The 17,665-nt window shown below is 37.0% G+C and overlaps 1 protein-coding gene across 1 annotated transcript in view; it reads left to right on the forward strand.

The window, feature by feature from the left end:
• The window catches only part of CSN2 (casein beta), a gene marked incomplete at both ends in the record, with an annotated part of 84,138 nt that extends 74,449 nt beyond the window's left edge, over nt 1-9,689 (forward strand). Inside the window, one exon of the mRNA XM_079153975.1 lies at nt 9,546-9,689. Coding sequence (XP_079010101.1) covers nt 9,546-9,689 — 144 coding nt within the window. The remainder of the gene's footprint in view (nt 1-9,545) is intronic.
• Nucleotides 9,690-17,665: the final 7,976 nt, after the last annotated feature.

The following is a 17,665-nucleotide window of genomic DNA, read 5'->3' on the forward strand; positions in this document are numbered from 1 at the left end:
ATCCCATTTAAATGGGAAAGGACTGAGGGACCCCACCCAGCAGCTGTCAAAGCTTGTTTTTGCTGTGGAGCTATTTTAGTTAACTTTTCATTGCTTGGACCAAAATATCTGACAAGGACAACTTAAGAGGAGGAGACGTTTATTTTGGGTTCAGTTTCAGAGGTTTGATCCATGGTCAGCTGACTCCATTGCTCTGAACCCAAAGTAAGGCACATCATTATAATATGGAAGAGCATGGCTAAGGAAAGCTGCTCAGATTGGGCAGCTAGCAAGCAGAGAGAGCAAGAGTGAGGAGGTGTAGATGTTTAGGGACCGGTTTGCTGAGGGTGAGGACCACGATGCCTGCCCTTACCAGCGCTTACCCAGGCATTGGAGACGGAACTCTGAAGGCACTGATCCGTTTTTATTTAGGGTTGCACAGGACGTAAATAGACACATTATCCAATCAGGTTAACATGCTTGTTAAAGTATAACAGAGTCAATCTATAGGTGAACTATACGTCGAGGGTCCAGGTAATAGTGTAAACAAACCAAGCACGCCTAAGCAATTCTGCCAGCAACAGGTCTGAGACAAAGGACTGGGGGAATGGCAAGCTCCTGCACACAGCGTGAGGCAAGGCAGGGCGGGCGAGCTCACATCACAGCTTTCTGTGATGCATGTCAGAACGAGGCCTCTCCTCAGCTCAAACTCAGCCTCAACAGCTACAAAGTCCTTCATTCCATGGTGAGTCTTTACCATTACCTCAGTTTCTCTGTCCAGACTGTTTGGCTTACTTAGACCATGGTGTCAGTAACTGCTGTCAGATAAGCTTGAGGAATGTTCCCTACAAGGAGCCAGGGACAAAATATAATCCCCAAGGACATGCCTCCAGTGATCAACTTCTTCTAGCCATGCCCCACCTGCCTATAATTACCACCCAGTAACTCATTCAAATTATTAATCCATCAAATGAATTAATCCCCAATTACATTATAGCTATCATCATCTAATCATTTCACCTCTGAACAGAAAATGGAAAGTGATTCTGTATATGCAGTCAGTGGTGCAGTTACATAATAAAGAGCCAGGAACTAAGTTAATGATGCAGAAAAAGACACAGCCTCCAGTGCACAAATAGTAGTATACAAAAAGAGAAAGCTGGGAATGATTCAAATCCTCTCTATCCTTATTTTAACTCTTTGCTGGCTGGTCCAGGATTGCCTTTAGCCCCAAGGGACCCTCTTTTGCTCCAGGGAGCCCTTCTGACCCAGAAAGATGTGGTAACAGTTGGTTCTTCACAGCTGGTTCCTCACAACTGCTAGGTAATGGCACAGGGACAGAGATTGTCTCCCCTCTTAAGACCTCACAGGGCATTTCTTTCAACCAGAGGACTCCCATTGCTGGGGCAAGGCAATTCCCTCTATGGCCATGGTCCACTGGTGTAAACACGCAGAGGGGCCAGCAGGGTGTGTGACTGCGCAGAGGAAACAAAATGCCTGCCTGTGGCTCAGGAACAGGTGACTAAAACACAAAACCACAGTGAGCGTAGCAAACGGGCAGCCTTGGAAGTGACCTTGGACGCTCATGAGCCTGGTGCAAACTGGAGGGCAAAAGGCAGCTGCTGTGAGGATAAGTTAAACAATTCCAGGGCCCTAAGGATCTGGCTCAGATAGCTCAAGGTGTTGCATTGAGCAGCAGGGACCACTCCTACATTGGAATAAGGAGCATCCCAACTCTAGACTCTGTGTTGGGGTCCTGGAGCACCGAAGGCCCTCCTTAGCTGTAGCCTGAAGCCACAGCCAGGGAGAGAGGCAAAGTCTCCTACGAAACCCTCTTTCTGAACTTACCCACCTAATGAGACATGAACACTGTGCTCTCCCACTTCCTGCCCACCAACAGATGTTTCCCGCTGATACCCCATGTTCTGCCTGTAGAGCCCAGGAGGGACAAGAACCTCCTGGAGTTCCCACATGTGAAAGCACCTGTCTCTTGAATATGCTGGTTTCTTTAGAGAGAAACTCAACAATGGAAGAATGGATTTTAAAATATGCCTGTAAGCAACTCATAATTTTTAAACTTTTTAAGTAGTGTGAGGACCCCTCTAATTTTTTTGAGCTAATCTACCAGGTACAAGAAAATACACTGATGAAGACCCAGGAGAACTTAAAAATCCCTATATGGTAAAGATGACCTTTATTAGGCAAAATATCCTGGATATTGAAAGAAAAACTTCAGCAGGTGAAGGGAAAAATTGACTTAAACCCTTCACTGCTATTTGATGTTGCCTGTAAAGGAAAAAGACCCAGAAGGAACAAAATCTAAAGCCAACACATGTTTTGTTGGATCCTCAAGAAAACCCAAAGAAAACTATAGGTTGGGCCACTGCCCATTAAAATAACATCAATATGCCTACTGTAAGGAAAAGGTACAACAGAACCCCAGGTACAATAGGGGCTCAATTAAAGTCAATCACCATGTTATATTGGCCTATTATAATCTGCTGCTGGCAATGGGGTCTCTGAATTTAAGGTAGTCATAGTTTTAAGGTTGACATTCAAGTTGGTTAGACAGATAGCCTGGTATCTCACTACCCTCCCAAGTAGTCAATCAGTGACCACTGCTGGACCAGAATTGGAAAGGAATAAACACATCAATGGGAAGCCCTAGAGTGAATTTTTTAACCTCTTGTGGTAAATGACAATGGTAGTCATCACACAAAGGAAGCAGGGAAAACTTTTTGTCATGTGGCACAGTTGTTTTGACAAATAGGTTACTGGTTGGGGTACGTCTTTCACTGCATGTAAGAGAACTACAAGTTAATAACACTATGGTGTGGACAGTGCAGAAATATAATGGGGGTTCATTTCATGCTCTAAATATAAACTGTGCTGCTTTATCACAGGTGGCTTATTTTAAAAATAACATTTTTTCCTCTTTTGTTCTTTTTCCTCTGCCTCTCCCCATTCATAAATTTAGGGGAAACACAATGAGCATGCTTCCCATCCTAGGTCAAGTCATCTGCACTCCAGTGGAATAAACACAAAAGTAAAGAAATTCAGGCCAGGTTACTGACGTCAGCGGTTCTTAGGTCAGAGCTCTCTCTCAAGGCCATCATTTGGACATTAGTTGTGTGGACTGATAATAATTATATTTGAAACCCAGACTTTGCATTCCCCTTTTAAAAGTCCTTTGTTCTCCTGGGCAGTTAAAATTGCAGCCTTTGTGATCTTAGTCTGCTAATTTTTCTCATTTGCTAGCAAATCAATAAAACTTCTTTTTCTTGTTTTCTCAAAACTGTCCTCATAATTGAAAAAACTCTGGGGACAAGGACTGAACTCTCAGGGTCATTTGGGTCACAAAGCCTACAGACAGCCAAAGCCACTGCTGACTCATGTGACACCTTCCTACAAAGTGAAAAATGTACACTTTACTCAATAAAATTTACTTCTATTTCTTAGAAAATTGCACTAATATACTGATTTTTGAAGATAACAGAATTGACATGGTAAACATTATAGGAAATATATTGCTCTACTATGTTCATTATAGGAATAATGTCCTGAAAAACTCCTGTACTTGCCCTGGGCAAAATATCAGAAAACTTGTAGGATCATAGAATATTATGTTTGGGGATTTCCTAGTAGGTCATCCAGTTTAAAGTCTGGCTTAAGGGTGTAAGATAACTAATCTCCAAAGATGACACCACAATAGACTATCCCTCTGGGTAGCCACATTGGTCTGTCACTCATTTTGGACAATGTGAAAAATACCACTATGCCTTCCAACGCTAGATTATAAGAAGTCTAACAACTTTGATGTGAGACTCTTGTAACTTTTACCCTGGGGAATGTTAATTTCCATTGTTATAGAATCTACCATGCTCTAAGGAAGCTTAAGTGTGCAACCCAAAGAGTCCTTATAGAAAAAAAGTGATGCTGGCTAGTTTTGATCTCAGTTGTTTTATTCATCTCAAACTAGGGCTAACATAAGCACGAAGGATGATCTTAGATTTTCTGGTTCTAATAGATGCAAGAACTAAGGTCCCAAATATATTGACCCTGCCAAGCACTGTTCCAGTGATTTTGAGCCATTTGAGCCATTCCAGCACTAGATTCACACATTGTCAGGTGCAGACATGCCATTTCCACAGTACCTTGAATATTACTAACTCTCAGAAATTTTAAGTATTATAAAATAGTTGTTTTATTCTAGTAAATTTTGTAGTTGACTTTTTATACAGAAAACCCAAATGGAGGAATCTTGCTTATATCATCATTACCAGGCAATAATATGGTCTTCAAATAACTACATTAAAAAGAGCTTTTAGAAAGTATTAAGATGCAATCGGTATTCTTTGAATTTTGTCCTTTTTCTTCCCCCGACTGGGCCTTCTGAAAATGCATAAATAAATCCATATATTTTCCTTTTGAAACAAAAACAGATAAGAGTAGCTACACCTGGGGCAAGGTAGACTGGTGTGAGGTGAATAATCAAATTAAATTATCATGCCTTGCATGGCACATCTAGCTATGCTTAGGCACAACTGAGGGAATCATCTTCATCAGGAGACTTACAGGGTTTCTTGGAACAATGGATTCTGAGATGGTTTTAATTTGGAAATTGAGTAGGTAAATTTGAAAAAAAAAATCCTTATTTTTCAGGAACCCCTAGTTTTTGGTAGCATTTATACCAAAATAATGAAATTAACAAACATCACTTACAAGAAGAAACATTTCTTTCTCACAGTTTGTCTCAGTTTGACTCTGTTGAGTGTTTAGGGACTGAAGGTAAAAGAGTTGCTATTACCTGGGACATTCTGTTCTAATGGTGGAGAGTAGGAACAAGAATGGCAGTAACAATGTACACAAAGGATATTCTGTGCTTTTGCAAACATGACCTACATTTGAAGATCGGGTCTTTGAGGATAGTTTCATCTGGGTTCTCCAGAAACACAGAATTTATAGTATCAATATGATCAAGCAATTAATCAATAGGATTAATAGAAAATGGGAATTAATTTTTGTGGATATTGAGGCTGAGAAGTCCCATCATCTTTCTTCTGTGGAATGAAGAAACTGGTAGCGTTTCAGAATTCTGTTTGAATCTGAAGGTTGAGAAGTTGGAAAATCAAGAGTATGTTTTAATCAGCTTTTTCATCATTGAGAATGTTGTAGGGTCTGGTTATCGACACATAGTGAGATCATCAGAAACTAAAGTAGGAAAAAAGTTTATTTGGGGGCAAGAGAAAAAAAAAAAGAAAAGGAAAAAAAAAAAAAAAAAGCCAGACTGATGGGTCAGGACCACTCCTCCAAGTGGGGCAATAGTAGTGAGTGACTTCAGCAAGCTGGTTTTTAAAGTGAAAACCATAAAATAATCCTGGCAGGCTTATAGTAGGGGCCTTTTTCCTTTTTTTCCCCTAGGAATGCAAGCAGCCATACCTATTTCAGGTTGCACCTGGCGGATTAGCAGGGTGAGCTAGGTGGGGGGAACAGACTATTCATGTCTGAAACCAGCAGCTTCTGTGGCTTTCAAAGGGATGGGTTGCTTCACAGAGATGGTCACAATGTCCTTAACTCATGACTGCATTATTTTATCTCGGGTATTGTCCTTTTACTTACCACAGTCAGCACAACTCAAAGATTTTATTCACAATCATTTTGGTTTGGTCAATCTTAATTAGATATATTTGTTTTATATCAGAGGGTCTCTACCTTTTTCTTTTTAGAAGAGGGTCTCTACTCTTTTACATGAACAAAAGACCTAACAAACAATTTTAGAGGAGGAAAAGTTTATTTGGCTGACAGTTCCAGAGGTCTCATTTCATAGACACACAGTTCCATTTCGCCTCTGTGTTCTTGAATTGTCTCATACATGAACTCTTTTGGGGATATCACATATCTAAACCATACCAAAGGACAACTTCCAGGACAAGTTTGAAGGCCAGTGAGAATAAGGTATGGGGGAAAGGAAGAATGAGGATCTGTTCATGTAAGTTCTAGAGTCAGAGGTCTGAGGAACAGGAACCCAGATGTTCCAGATGAAGAAAAGAGCGAGAGAGGCAATTCACCCTTCTCCCTAAATATTGTGCTATTCAGACCCTAAATATTGGATAATGCTTGTCCATATTGAGAAATGATGAGGAAAGATAATTTTTACTCTGTCTACTAATTCAAATGCTAATCTCTTTCAAAAACACCCTCAAAGATACACCAAGAAATAGTTTTACCATCTATTGTGTTCTCTCTCAGCCAAGACAACACCATAACTACCTTTTCAACCCAAATTAAATGGGTCACTGAATCATTGTTATGTTACCTGGTGGAAACATTTTCCCCTTTGGAATTATGACTACTAGCAGTGGAGTTTAATCCTCTTGGAAAAAGGATGTTAAAATTTTGTTAGCAGATCATTAAGGATAATGGCATGTGATACTTCACCCATTTTCACACCTTGATTTTTGGATCCTTGAATCCTCATTACTTGAAAAACGGCACCATATACTGGACACTGATTCAGAGCAATACAGTATTCTGGAGAACCTTCCCCAGTCCTGCAAGATATAACTACCTATTATATTTGAGTATTCAAAAGGTCATTCCATAGTTCTATCAATCCAGTTGCTTCAGGATGATATGGGACATTGATGACACTGATGAATTTCTTTGATTGTAAAGTAAGGTCCTTGATTATAGGTGTGAGACTACAGTGCTGTTATTGATTGGTTACTCTTAATGTCACTGAACAAAGTAAGGAAAGAAAAGGATAAACTCCAGGATTGAATTCCCAGTTCAGGTGCTATGACCTAGGAGCTTCTACATGAGCCTGAGGGAAAACCTTTTCTCTGATAGTCATAGAGCTGAAATTGCTGAAATTCTAATGTAAAAAAATAAAGTCTCTCTTTTAAAACTCAGACTCAACTTTAAAAATCTCATATTAACATTATCATTATATCATATTTCTACATTTTTTCTTCTGTTAAATAAGCACATATTATTTAATCATAGGCTAAACACATTCTAAGTTGTGTATTACCAATTGCAAATAAGATTTCTGCCTAATTCTCTAAACCTTTGCTAAAGATGGGCATCCAATAAATAATCATCCTGTTAGCACATGTCATGTATAATAAGGGAAGGAAATTCCATTTTAGGAGCATATTATAGGTAACCATTATAAAAAGATAGGACTTAGGTACCTGCACTTAGGTTTAAGAAAAAAAAATATATGGTACCATAGGAAGATAAAAGTTTTTTTATTTTCTCTAGTGAGTAACTAGTCTGCAGAAGTAGGAATGGTATTCTGAGATGCCATTGGGCTTGCCATTTGCTTCATAGTTTACAACAGAATAACAAGATCATAGTAATGTTTCAAAATATCTGGAGAGCATCTGTGTGTCAGTCATCTTTAAATCTCTGTAAACAAAATAAGGGACAAGAACAAATTAGAAGAGGAAAAATTGATTTGGCTCATGGTTTCAGAGATTCATCCATGTAGGCTGATTCCATTGCACTGTGATCAAAGTGATGCAAAACATGGCAGATGGGCATGGCAGAGGAACATTTCTCCACTCATTGCACCCAGGAAGCAGTGAGAAGAAGGGATAAGGGGTCACATGGAAGACGAAACTGTCCAGGGCACTGCCCATGTGATCCATTTCTTCCAATCATGCCCACCTGCCTACATTTACCACCTAGTCCATTAAAGCTAGAATGGAGTAATTAGGGTACAGCTCTTATAATCCCAATCATTTCACCTACATGCATTCCTGGATGAGCACTGGATCTTTTGGGGGATACCTCATATCAAAACTAAAACAAAATCTCTGGCAGTGATAAGGAAAATGTCTCTTCTACATTATAACAGTAAAAACCAAATGTGGACTGAGGAAAGACTTTATTTGAAAGGATTGTTTCTAGAAGGGAGAAACTGGGGTTTCAAAGCATATGGGGAGGCAATCTAGAAATAATGATTCCTTCCTTATTAGATTAATCTTTAAAATTATTTAATTGCCTTCAGTTGCTTTGTTTACTGTAGTTATATAACAACATGATGTTCAGGTTGTTTCTTGGTTCCTTACCTGAAACAGGTTAGGAAAATATCTTAAGACTATCCCTGTGTGATGTTTCCTCAGTTTCCCTGAACTAGGGCTGATGAGGGGATTGGGAATAAACACAAACACACAAATATAGAAGAAAAAGCAAGGCCTGGTGGGTGGATCAGTCCTGATTGGGATCTGATCTCTAACAAAGAGTGGGACTCTTCATGCTTTATTTTATAGGCAAAAACATCAAAGGGATATATTGTAGCTGGAACGGCCCAGTTAAAAGCTTACCAGCTTGCACTCATATCTCTCCTGCTTCTGTGCAGCTGGCACCTCAAGGAGTTAGCACCTAAATGGAGAAAATATTTTAGTTGAATTCACTTTGTTCTGTCACATGATACCTAAATATATTAAAAGAAATTTCAGGTGCTTTAAAAAAAAACACTGTTTTTTGATACTCGTGAATTGTTTAGTGTTTCATGATGACCTAGGGTAGTTAGAGCATATTTTTCAAATATAAATTAGATTCTTCATTCTATCTGTGATGTTTGCAAATTTATTATCTTTGTTTACAGAAGCTAAGAACAACTTTCTCTTGTACTGTGAAACTTGGTAAAAAATAATTCAAAAAGAGTCTTTGAAACTAATTTCAAAAGTTGATAGGAAGTAGTTTTCCAAAGCTCTTGGTAAGGCTACAGAATACTTGGTAGGACTTGTGCCCCACACAAACCCAAGATGTTTCAATCTATCTTAAAACAGTGGTTACAGTAGGCAGCCATCTATTCTATGAAGAACTGGTGGCCAGCTTTATTAATCTTCACAAAGTACATATCTCATCATCTTATTTCACCACAATCTGAGAGTTAACTTTAAAGAAGAGTGGAGATGATCTTTCCATGTGAAGAGAAATTCATTGTTTGGGGAAAAGCTTTGGCCATGAGAGTCTGATGACATGCAAGTTCCAGTTAATTTTCAGTAGTTCTGATCACTTTGTCCTTGAAAAGGTGGATTTAAACATAACCTTAGGTTCAGTTTTCTCTTCAAGTTACTATAGTTATCATTAGTTTTGCCAATATAAACACAGTTGTTTCTCAAAGACATTGAATTTTCTATATCCCCCAAAGAGACTTTCATTATAAAAGTTTTAATGCTCATAGAAGTTGTAGATGGGGAAGGCAGTAGGAAATATTTTAAAGAATAATGAAGTACTTATAATAAAGTGCTCTCAGATTTACTTAAAATTGAATCTCAATATGTATATGTCTATGTGTGTATGAATCTATAGATACAAGCATATATATTTATCATGATGTAACAGATACAGGTCCTTTGAAACAAAGAAAGCAAAACGATTATCTAAAAGATAGGATTTAGGGAGCCTACCAACGCGTGGGATCCAGCTCGTGGGGACTTAAGTGGGCACCAGGTCACCGGTGTCCAGTTGTTGGGGACAGGACGCAGCAGTGCTCTACAGGAGCCGCAGTGCTTGTGAGCCCTTTGTGTTTTGAAACGGGGTCCCTCCAGGCTGCTCGGGTCAGCCGTCTCCTCATCGGCTTCCGAGGTGCTGGGGCCAGAGCGCAGGCGGCGCCCCAGGAAGCAAGCAGCCCAGGCCCCAAAGCCCAGATAGTGAGGGAGCAAAGCACCACGCCCCCGGAAAGAAGAGTTTAGAGAAGCACATTTCTTAAAATATGTATTTTCAGAATTTTAATGCTTACATTTTAAACAATTTTGATACAGAGGCTTTAGTCTAACATTATATTACAGAAGGGTATGAAAAATGACTTTCCATAGTAAACCATGGGAATGGAATCAACACCTGCAGTGTCAATGTCAACTTGTCACCTTTTCCAGATAGGGCATCCCAGCAAACTGATGACGTTGATGGTTCTTACCTCCTGATGTACAGAATGAATAGATTTAGAGAAAGGAGCATTTTAATGGAAAATAAAATTTAAAAATCATGTAGGCTTTATCTTAAAGATCATGGTTGAAAGTAAAACAGATCAGTCAGCCCAGTCAAAAAATAAAAATAAAAATGAAAGGATTTAAAATAAAAAGCATTAAATAATAGAAACATCAATTTATGGCAAAACAAAATACCATGTATGTTAAAAATTGTGAGAGACATTGATAGAAACGTAAATGTAAGGGAAATTTATACAATATTAATATATAACAACTGAAATTTAAAGAAAGATTTAAGTTTTATAATGATACTGACTTCATTTGTATAGATATATACACACATTGGTGCTTACACTGCAAACATACACAGCTTGAAAATGAATTGTGATTTACTGGCACAAAAAATTAGAATCAAATCTAAATGTAATAATTGTGATGTTTACATACTCTAGATCAGCACATAACATAGAGAATCTTATTAAAAATTCTTTTAAAATGAAACTGGGAAGTCAAAACCCAATATATTTTCTTCAAAATAAACTATTGAATCAACAGTCATTACATAACTTATTTAGTAAACAAAACCTGGAAATGCTAAGATCACTGTTATTTAACCAAAGTTGATGTCAATTGCCAATTATTTTATATTCTGTTCAATAGATAAAACAGATGGTTTCCAGGGTTTAATAAAACTGATTTTGATTTTTCACTTTTGCACTTATAGGCTACTGAACTTTGAGAAATGTTTGTAACTTCTCCAAGCCTTAGTTTCTCCTTCAGTAAAATAAGGATAAATGATTTATATCTCTAGTTTTTCTTCTGAACCTTCATAAAATATGTAATAGGTTATTATAAACTGTAGTCCCACAGGGCTCTGAAACACCAGAACTTATTATTTCTCTCTGTGTTTTAGTACCCAATATCCTCCCTAGTACTCTTCATTCTCCTCCTTACCTCATTCCCAACCTCCATTAACCACTATTCTACATGCAGGTCAAACTTTTGCTTCCACATGTGAGAGACAAGTTGTGATATTTATCTTTTTCTGTGTCTGGCTTATCTCATGTAGCATAATGTCCTTGAGAGTCATCCATTTTGCTGCAAATGTAGGATTTCATTATTCTTTTTAGCTGAAAAATATCCCATTTGTGTATACCTGTGTATGTGTATGCTTATGTGTTTGTATGTATCTGCTTATCAGTTTTAATAGCCATTCTAATTGTAGTGAGATATCTCATATTTTTTGATACATCATGTATAATGGAATATAATTTCTCATTCTTCTGGACATACATAGTGTAGATCATTAGAGTTTTGATTGGCATTTCCCTGATAGAGATTTGATAATCTTAATGTGAATTAAAATTCTTTTTATAAGAGTATGAGGGAAAAAAATATGGCCTTTTCCTAGGTATACAACAAACAAACAGTAGTCACCACCAGTCATGTAAGTGACTGTCACAGTGATAAACTAATGAAGGTGGGTGAAAAATAAAGGATTATGTTTACATTACTTTTGAGTTTATAAAAATTTGTTTTCTTAAGTATGAACCTTGATTTTGTTTTTATAAAAGCATTTTAACTAGTGGCATCCATATGGAATTTTGTAGCAATATGGACATATTCTATCCATTGCTCTTTCTTTCCTTGTTTCTGCTATTGTGATTTATTAATCAAAAGCATTAATTTTATTTAGAGTTGCATAATTTAGAAATGTAGCAAATTGGATTTCCATTTTGCATATTTCCTAATGTTTTAGAGAAGTAAAATGCAGGAAAATAAAATAAGTAGCTCAGGGTGATTCTGCTGGTTTATGAAAGAGTTGGATCTAAATGCTGCTTTTCAGTTTCCCAATGTAAGCCTAAGAAAAGTGCCACAAATACTCATCCCTGTCATTAGAGTGCATTAGATCCCATGTCAAGGATGTGTTGTAGGTCAAAAATACTACTTTCAAGGAGAATAATGTATTGATTATCATCGGATTAACATCCACATTTATGATTAAGGCACATAATATCTTGAAGCACAGTATTGTTTATTTAACTCATCAAGGGGTAGAAGAGTCAATAGTTTTTTTTCCCGGATTAACCTGGATTAATATTGACTGTTAGCAGCACAGAGAATGTCGCATTGTCTCTGAGGTCTTCTAATTATCCTCCAGAGGAAGTTGCATTTCAAGGAACATTTTCAGAGATGTAAACATGGAAGAGAGTGGCCTGAGGGAAACATTCATCTTCTTTCAACATTTCTTGAGCTTTCAAGGCCTTAGTTTCTTTCATATATTAAGTAACATATAACTCAAGGGCACCATCCTTTTATTGAGTTTTTGGCTCTGATTTTTCATTCAAAGATATTAACCTAAAGCTCTCAGGAATTTAAAGGTAAGTTAAATTTGACTGCCTTTATTCAACGGATATGTTAGTTGTGAGTTTTTAAGGAACAATAATGCTACTATAGAATATTGAACTCATTCAAAATCTAAGTCAGATCCAGGAACTATTAAAACATGGTGATGATTGGTTCTGCTTCAGTATATGATCTATGATCATGAGATATTGACAATAAAAGATTTTTCAGAAGTTATAGGAAACTATGTATAAATCAAAATAAAAAGTATCTCACTAAATAGGTTTTACACATAAAAATATTTAAATATGCAATTTCTTCTCTCAGAAATGAATCTAGCTGAAATTTTATATTTTACATAATCAGGCAAATATGCATACATTGAAGGAAGACAAATATTACTAAAAAAAGTCAATGTGATTAGATTTTCTAGGTTATTTCATATACTCTTTAATGTATTACATTTCCATGTATGTATAGAGCACTTTCAATATATGAGATGTTGAGTATAATGCACTGCAGTTTTTCTGTCTTTTCTATCTAAAATATTCTTCTGTGTCTCTGGCCAACCTTCATTGTCTAAAGCAAATCATATCACCCGTCCTCTTCAGACCACCTCAACATAATTGGGTACTTTTCTTCTATTATCTTGTATTATAATTAATCTTTTCAACAACTGTATTTATAAGACATATTAAAACAAACTCTCTGGGTTCAAACCTAATCCTGTCACTTTTTGATAGCATGGGCCCAAGGGAAAATCACTTGTTTTCTCATTGTTAATTTACTCCTTGGAAAATCTAGACTTGACCTAGATATTTATGATAATTAAATGACATTCTAAAAGCAGCGTTCTGGTGCATGTGTTTTGAATAATAATTTAGAATACAAACTATGTACCTTTTTTTTTGAGTGGGACTATGACCTAAGATTTTTGCTTTGGGTTTTCCTAACTTGGTTCTTTAGTCTTTCTCAGAAGAGTGACTTAAAACTTTAGCCAGGTTCTCAGGGGGCACCAGAAGGTGTGGTCATGGGTATTCACAATTTGCCTTTCATGAAATATACTTTTGTCCTGTTGGATGCCCCACTGCCTAAGTGTCTAACTCTTGACCAGATATCCCTCTCATATAAAACTTGTTTATACTGGCAGACAACTTCATGGGTTTTATCTGACCTGCATTTAATTTATTCCTAATAGGATAGCCATTTTCCAGGAGAGTTCTGACACAGAGAGAAATTAGGATCAGGTGTGTCAGTCAGGTGAGGCACACAGCAGGCAATTCAGCAAAAGATTGGAAATAACACACTCAGTTTATTGTTGCAGATCCAGAGAGAAGAAGGGGAAGCATGCCTTGCAGGGGCAATGGGAAGGGTTAACCTGTAGGTGGGGAGCAGGTTAGAGGGACTTATGTGCTGAAATCTTACTGGGATCCAGGAATTTGCTCAAACAACTTTCTTGTGGGCAGTTCTTGTTGGCAGCTTTAGAGCAAACAGGTGCAAGTTACAGGGGTTACAGAGTGACAGAGGTAGTTGGTGAACTGTACTTGCACAGTTTATGTGGGGTACAATGGCAGTGGACTGAGACTAATAGCTATTGTCTAACTGTCACAGTTGGGAGTGGTCACCAGGAAGCTCTCAGAGATGGGCATTTATCTGATTAACCCCAAAGAGGAGTTGGAAAATGCATTTGGAGAATGATTAAGCCCTGCTTGTGGTAGAAGAAAATCCAACTTAAGTTCAAATGATTACTGAAGAAATATCAAATTATAAGAACTCACTACAGTTACTGACACTTACCCTAAAAGGTTGGCATGATAATCAAAAGTATAATGGTAAAGATAAATTCAATTCTTGATTGTCCCACCTTATGTATTAGAGGAGTAGTAATTTATTTCCATACACATAGTGTTTCTGAAAAATATTGATACACATAGGATGGGACAGGTGATTGACAGGATGTACAACAGGGGAAAGAGGTGTCATGAATGATTCCACCTATCTTGATTAGTTGAATATGTAAATGAGGGTGTCATTAATCTAGAAAAAAAACAGATTTTGCAGGATGATTGTGATCATAGACTTAAATGTTTTTAATTTGTAGAACTGTTGAAACATTGGTGGAAATGGTCAGAAGGTAGCAGTATGTGCAAATCTGTTTTAATCTAGGGATATCAATGCTTATGTTTGTTCGTCAGCAAATGGAGAGACTTTAAAACTTGAACTGGATGAGATCAACGAAGGATAATTCACAAAGTAGGTAAGAAGAAAGCTGAAGCAAAATGTGAGATTTATCACATTGAAAGAATGGACACTAATTTATTTATTCTTTATGCATGAATTGCAGTTATTTTTTCCCCTTACCACTTAATTCTTCACTTGTTTCTTTTACTGTGTTTTATTTTTCTTCATACTATTTATTTCCATATGATACACTATTCATTCTAACTTTGTTTACTAAATTCTACACTATACTGTAAGACCCAGGGAGTAGATATTTCATCTGCGTTATGATTTGGATCTGGAATGTCCTCCCAGGAGTTCATGTTTTGAAAGTATGATCCCCAATGCATCAAGGTTCAGAGGTGGTGCTTTTAGTCAATGATAAAGTCTCTGACTTCATCGGTGGATTAATCCACTTGCTTTTTAATCCATTAATGGCTGAATGGACTACTGAGTGACGACTGAAGGTTGATGGGCAGTGGCTGAAGGAAGTTGATCACTCTGAGTGTGGCTTTGGGGACCATATCTATCCTGACATCTTTCTGACTCACTGTTTCTGGCTGTCGTAAGTGGAGAAGCTTTCCTCTACCATGCCCTTCTGCCACAATGTCCTGCCTCACCTTGAGCCCAGAATATGGCACCAAAGTCTGAAACTTCAAAACCTTGAGCCCAAAATAAACTTCTGCTATAAGTTGTTCTTTTCAAGTATATTGATCACAGTGAGGAAAAGCTGGCTAAAAAATTACAGAATTTTCCTCCACTGTGTGAAATATATCAGGCTATTCAACAATAAAAAAATAAAACACCAAAATCTCAGTGGTATCTGGACACAAAGACTGGAGAATCAAGGAAATGTTTTACACCACCCACATCCCATTGGCCAGAACTCAGCAAATGCTTCCATCTGAGGCAAAGGCCTGGAATTTAGGGTCTCCTTCTGTGTATCTGGAAAGAAGAAAGGCTGTTGTGATTTTATTACAGTTTTTCTGCCCCAGTTCCTGTTCTGTCATTAAGACCCAGAATAATTTTTGAAACTCAGTAGTTCCTAGAAAATATCTATTGAACAAATATGTTTGTTTCTTATTTAAAAAGAGAAAGGAAACAATTTTTAACTCTGAAAATGTTAAACTAATGCATTCCCTGTACTTTCTTTTCACCAGTAGATATTCATGAAATTTAGTAAATTCTAACAAAAAATATCACAGTACTGATATAATCAAATTGCAACCTAATCCACTCTTAGAGATATAATCAAAACAAGAGTCAACCTAATGTTACCTAATAATATTGAAATTGAGTGTAAAAAATCTACAAGTAAATAGCAGATAAATCAGTAGAGTAGAAGTAAGAAAACGAGAGGGATGAGGAGAAGGAGAGAGGAAGGTGGCCGAAATTATAACTCATGCTTTATAATTAGGTCAAAATGAATCCTAATGTTATATATAACTGAAAAGAATCAATACTTTAAAAAAAAAAAAAAAAAAACTTTCCTGGCCCTTAGTTTTCTAAAGATGAAGATGGAAATTTGAAACATAAAAATTTCTTCTGTTTCCTTCAAAGTGAAAGCAGGAGCCAGATATGCTCCATAAAGCAGGAACCCATATTGCAACAATTCCATATTTTTATCTCTGTATGCCCAAATTCACTTAAAATTATCAGATGAGCCAGATGGCAGGTGATCAAGCCCTTGTTCATCACATGATCAAAATCCTAGTTGCACATGGGGTGCTTGATCACCAAACTCCCCTCCCTAAAAGTCATCAGCCAATTGCTTCAGAGGTCACCTCTAGCAACACCGTATAAACTACTAGACAGCAGCAACTCAGCAGCAACCCACTCAGGACCCCTCCATTGTGGGAGCTCACTTTTCTGTTTCAAAATAAATTCTTCTACTTTACCTTCACCCTCTGTTGTCCAGCGGTCTCATTCTTCATATCTGCAAGACAAAGAACTTGTGGGGAGGGGGCAGGAGAAGGAAAGATAGTGGAATGAGACAGATCTCCCCTTTTTATATCAACAGGAAATGTATAAACCAATAGGCTCACTGAAGTTGGCTGTTTTTTCTACCCATTCCATTCAGGAGTTTGTGCTATCATTATCACATACTGTCTCTTTAGTACTCCTGGTTTTACTTGATTTATGAATGTTAATTCTATGAATATTTTAATCAGATTTTACACCACACACACGCACACACACTACATATGTTTATGTTCAAGATTGGCAAGAAAGAGGAGAAAGGGAATGAGAATAAAGAAGACTTTTTTGTTTTAGAAACTACACAATATCTCTATTGATCCCCTCATAGTGTTTTTTACAGAAAGGTTTAGAGATTCTTTAATTTTTTTCTTAGAAACCACTGGAGATAGTGGAATTTTGGATTTGATCTATAATACTGGGGATGTAGAGAAATGTAAATGGTATGTCATATACATGTGAGTGCCATTCATGGAACTTATAATTCCTGGAATGACAAATGGTATTTTCTCTGAATGGTCCTTGTCACTGTGGGAGTAAATTTCCCTATCTTTTTGCAATCAGAAGAGAGTCACATGAAAAACAAGAAGAGGTTGGACAGCTGAATCGTAAGTGTCTATAGCAGAAGAGTCAGAATTTGGTTATGCCATTAACATAGTATATTCCTCTTCTACCGAAAGATGCAAGAGAAGATTTTGATGTAGCATAGTTTTCTTAATCTGTGGAATTCTTCAAGATTTAAAGCGTGTCATCATCATACAAAGAAAATTTAATGTTTGATACAACATAGAATCACATATACAACTAGTTAGCTAATACTTAGAAACTACAGGATAAAGATTATAAGAATTTATGGTCTTGCATTATTAACATTTTTAAAAACCATGAGCCTCATGGCATAATTCAGTCATAGAATTTAAATATGAAAGAGTCGGAAAAGGATTTTGAAAATTTCTAGTTCAATCTTTTGATAACGTAAATGAGAAGAAGGGAATGAAGGGAAAATCTGGAAACCTTCACTTTCCCTCCTGCTGTTTCTGCTCCATTGAGATGTTAGGTGTAAGGATGTCATAGAGACTTATAAAGATAATTACACCATTCTTCTCATGGGCAATAAAACAGTCTGAGTAACTGGAAGTCATTTTTTATCTTATTAGAGATTTCAGGAATATATAAGTTGAGAGAGCCACATAGCC

Source organism: Sciurus vulgaris (genome assembly GCF_902686455.1).
Source record: "Sciurus vulgaris genome assembly, chromosome: 9".
Lineage (NCBI taxonomy): Eukaryota > Metazoa > Chordata > Mammalia > Rodentia > Sciuridae > Sciurus > Sciurus vulgaris.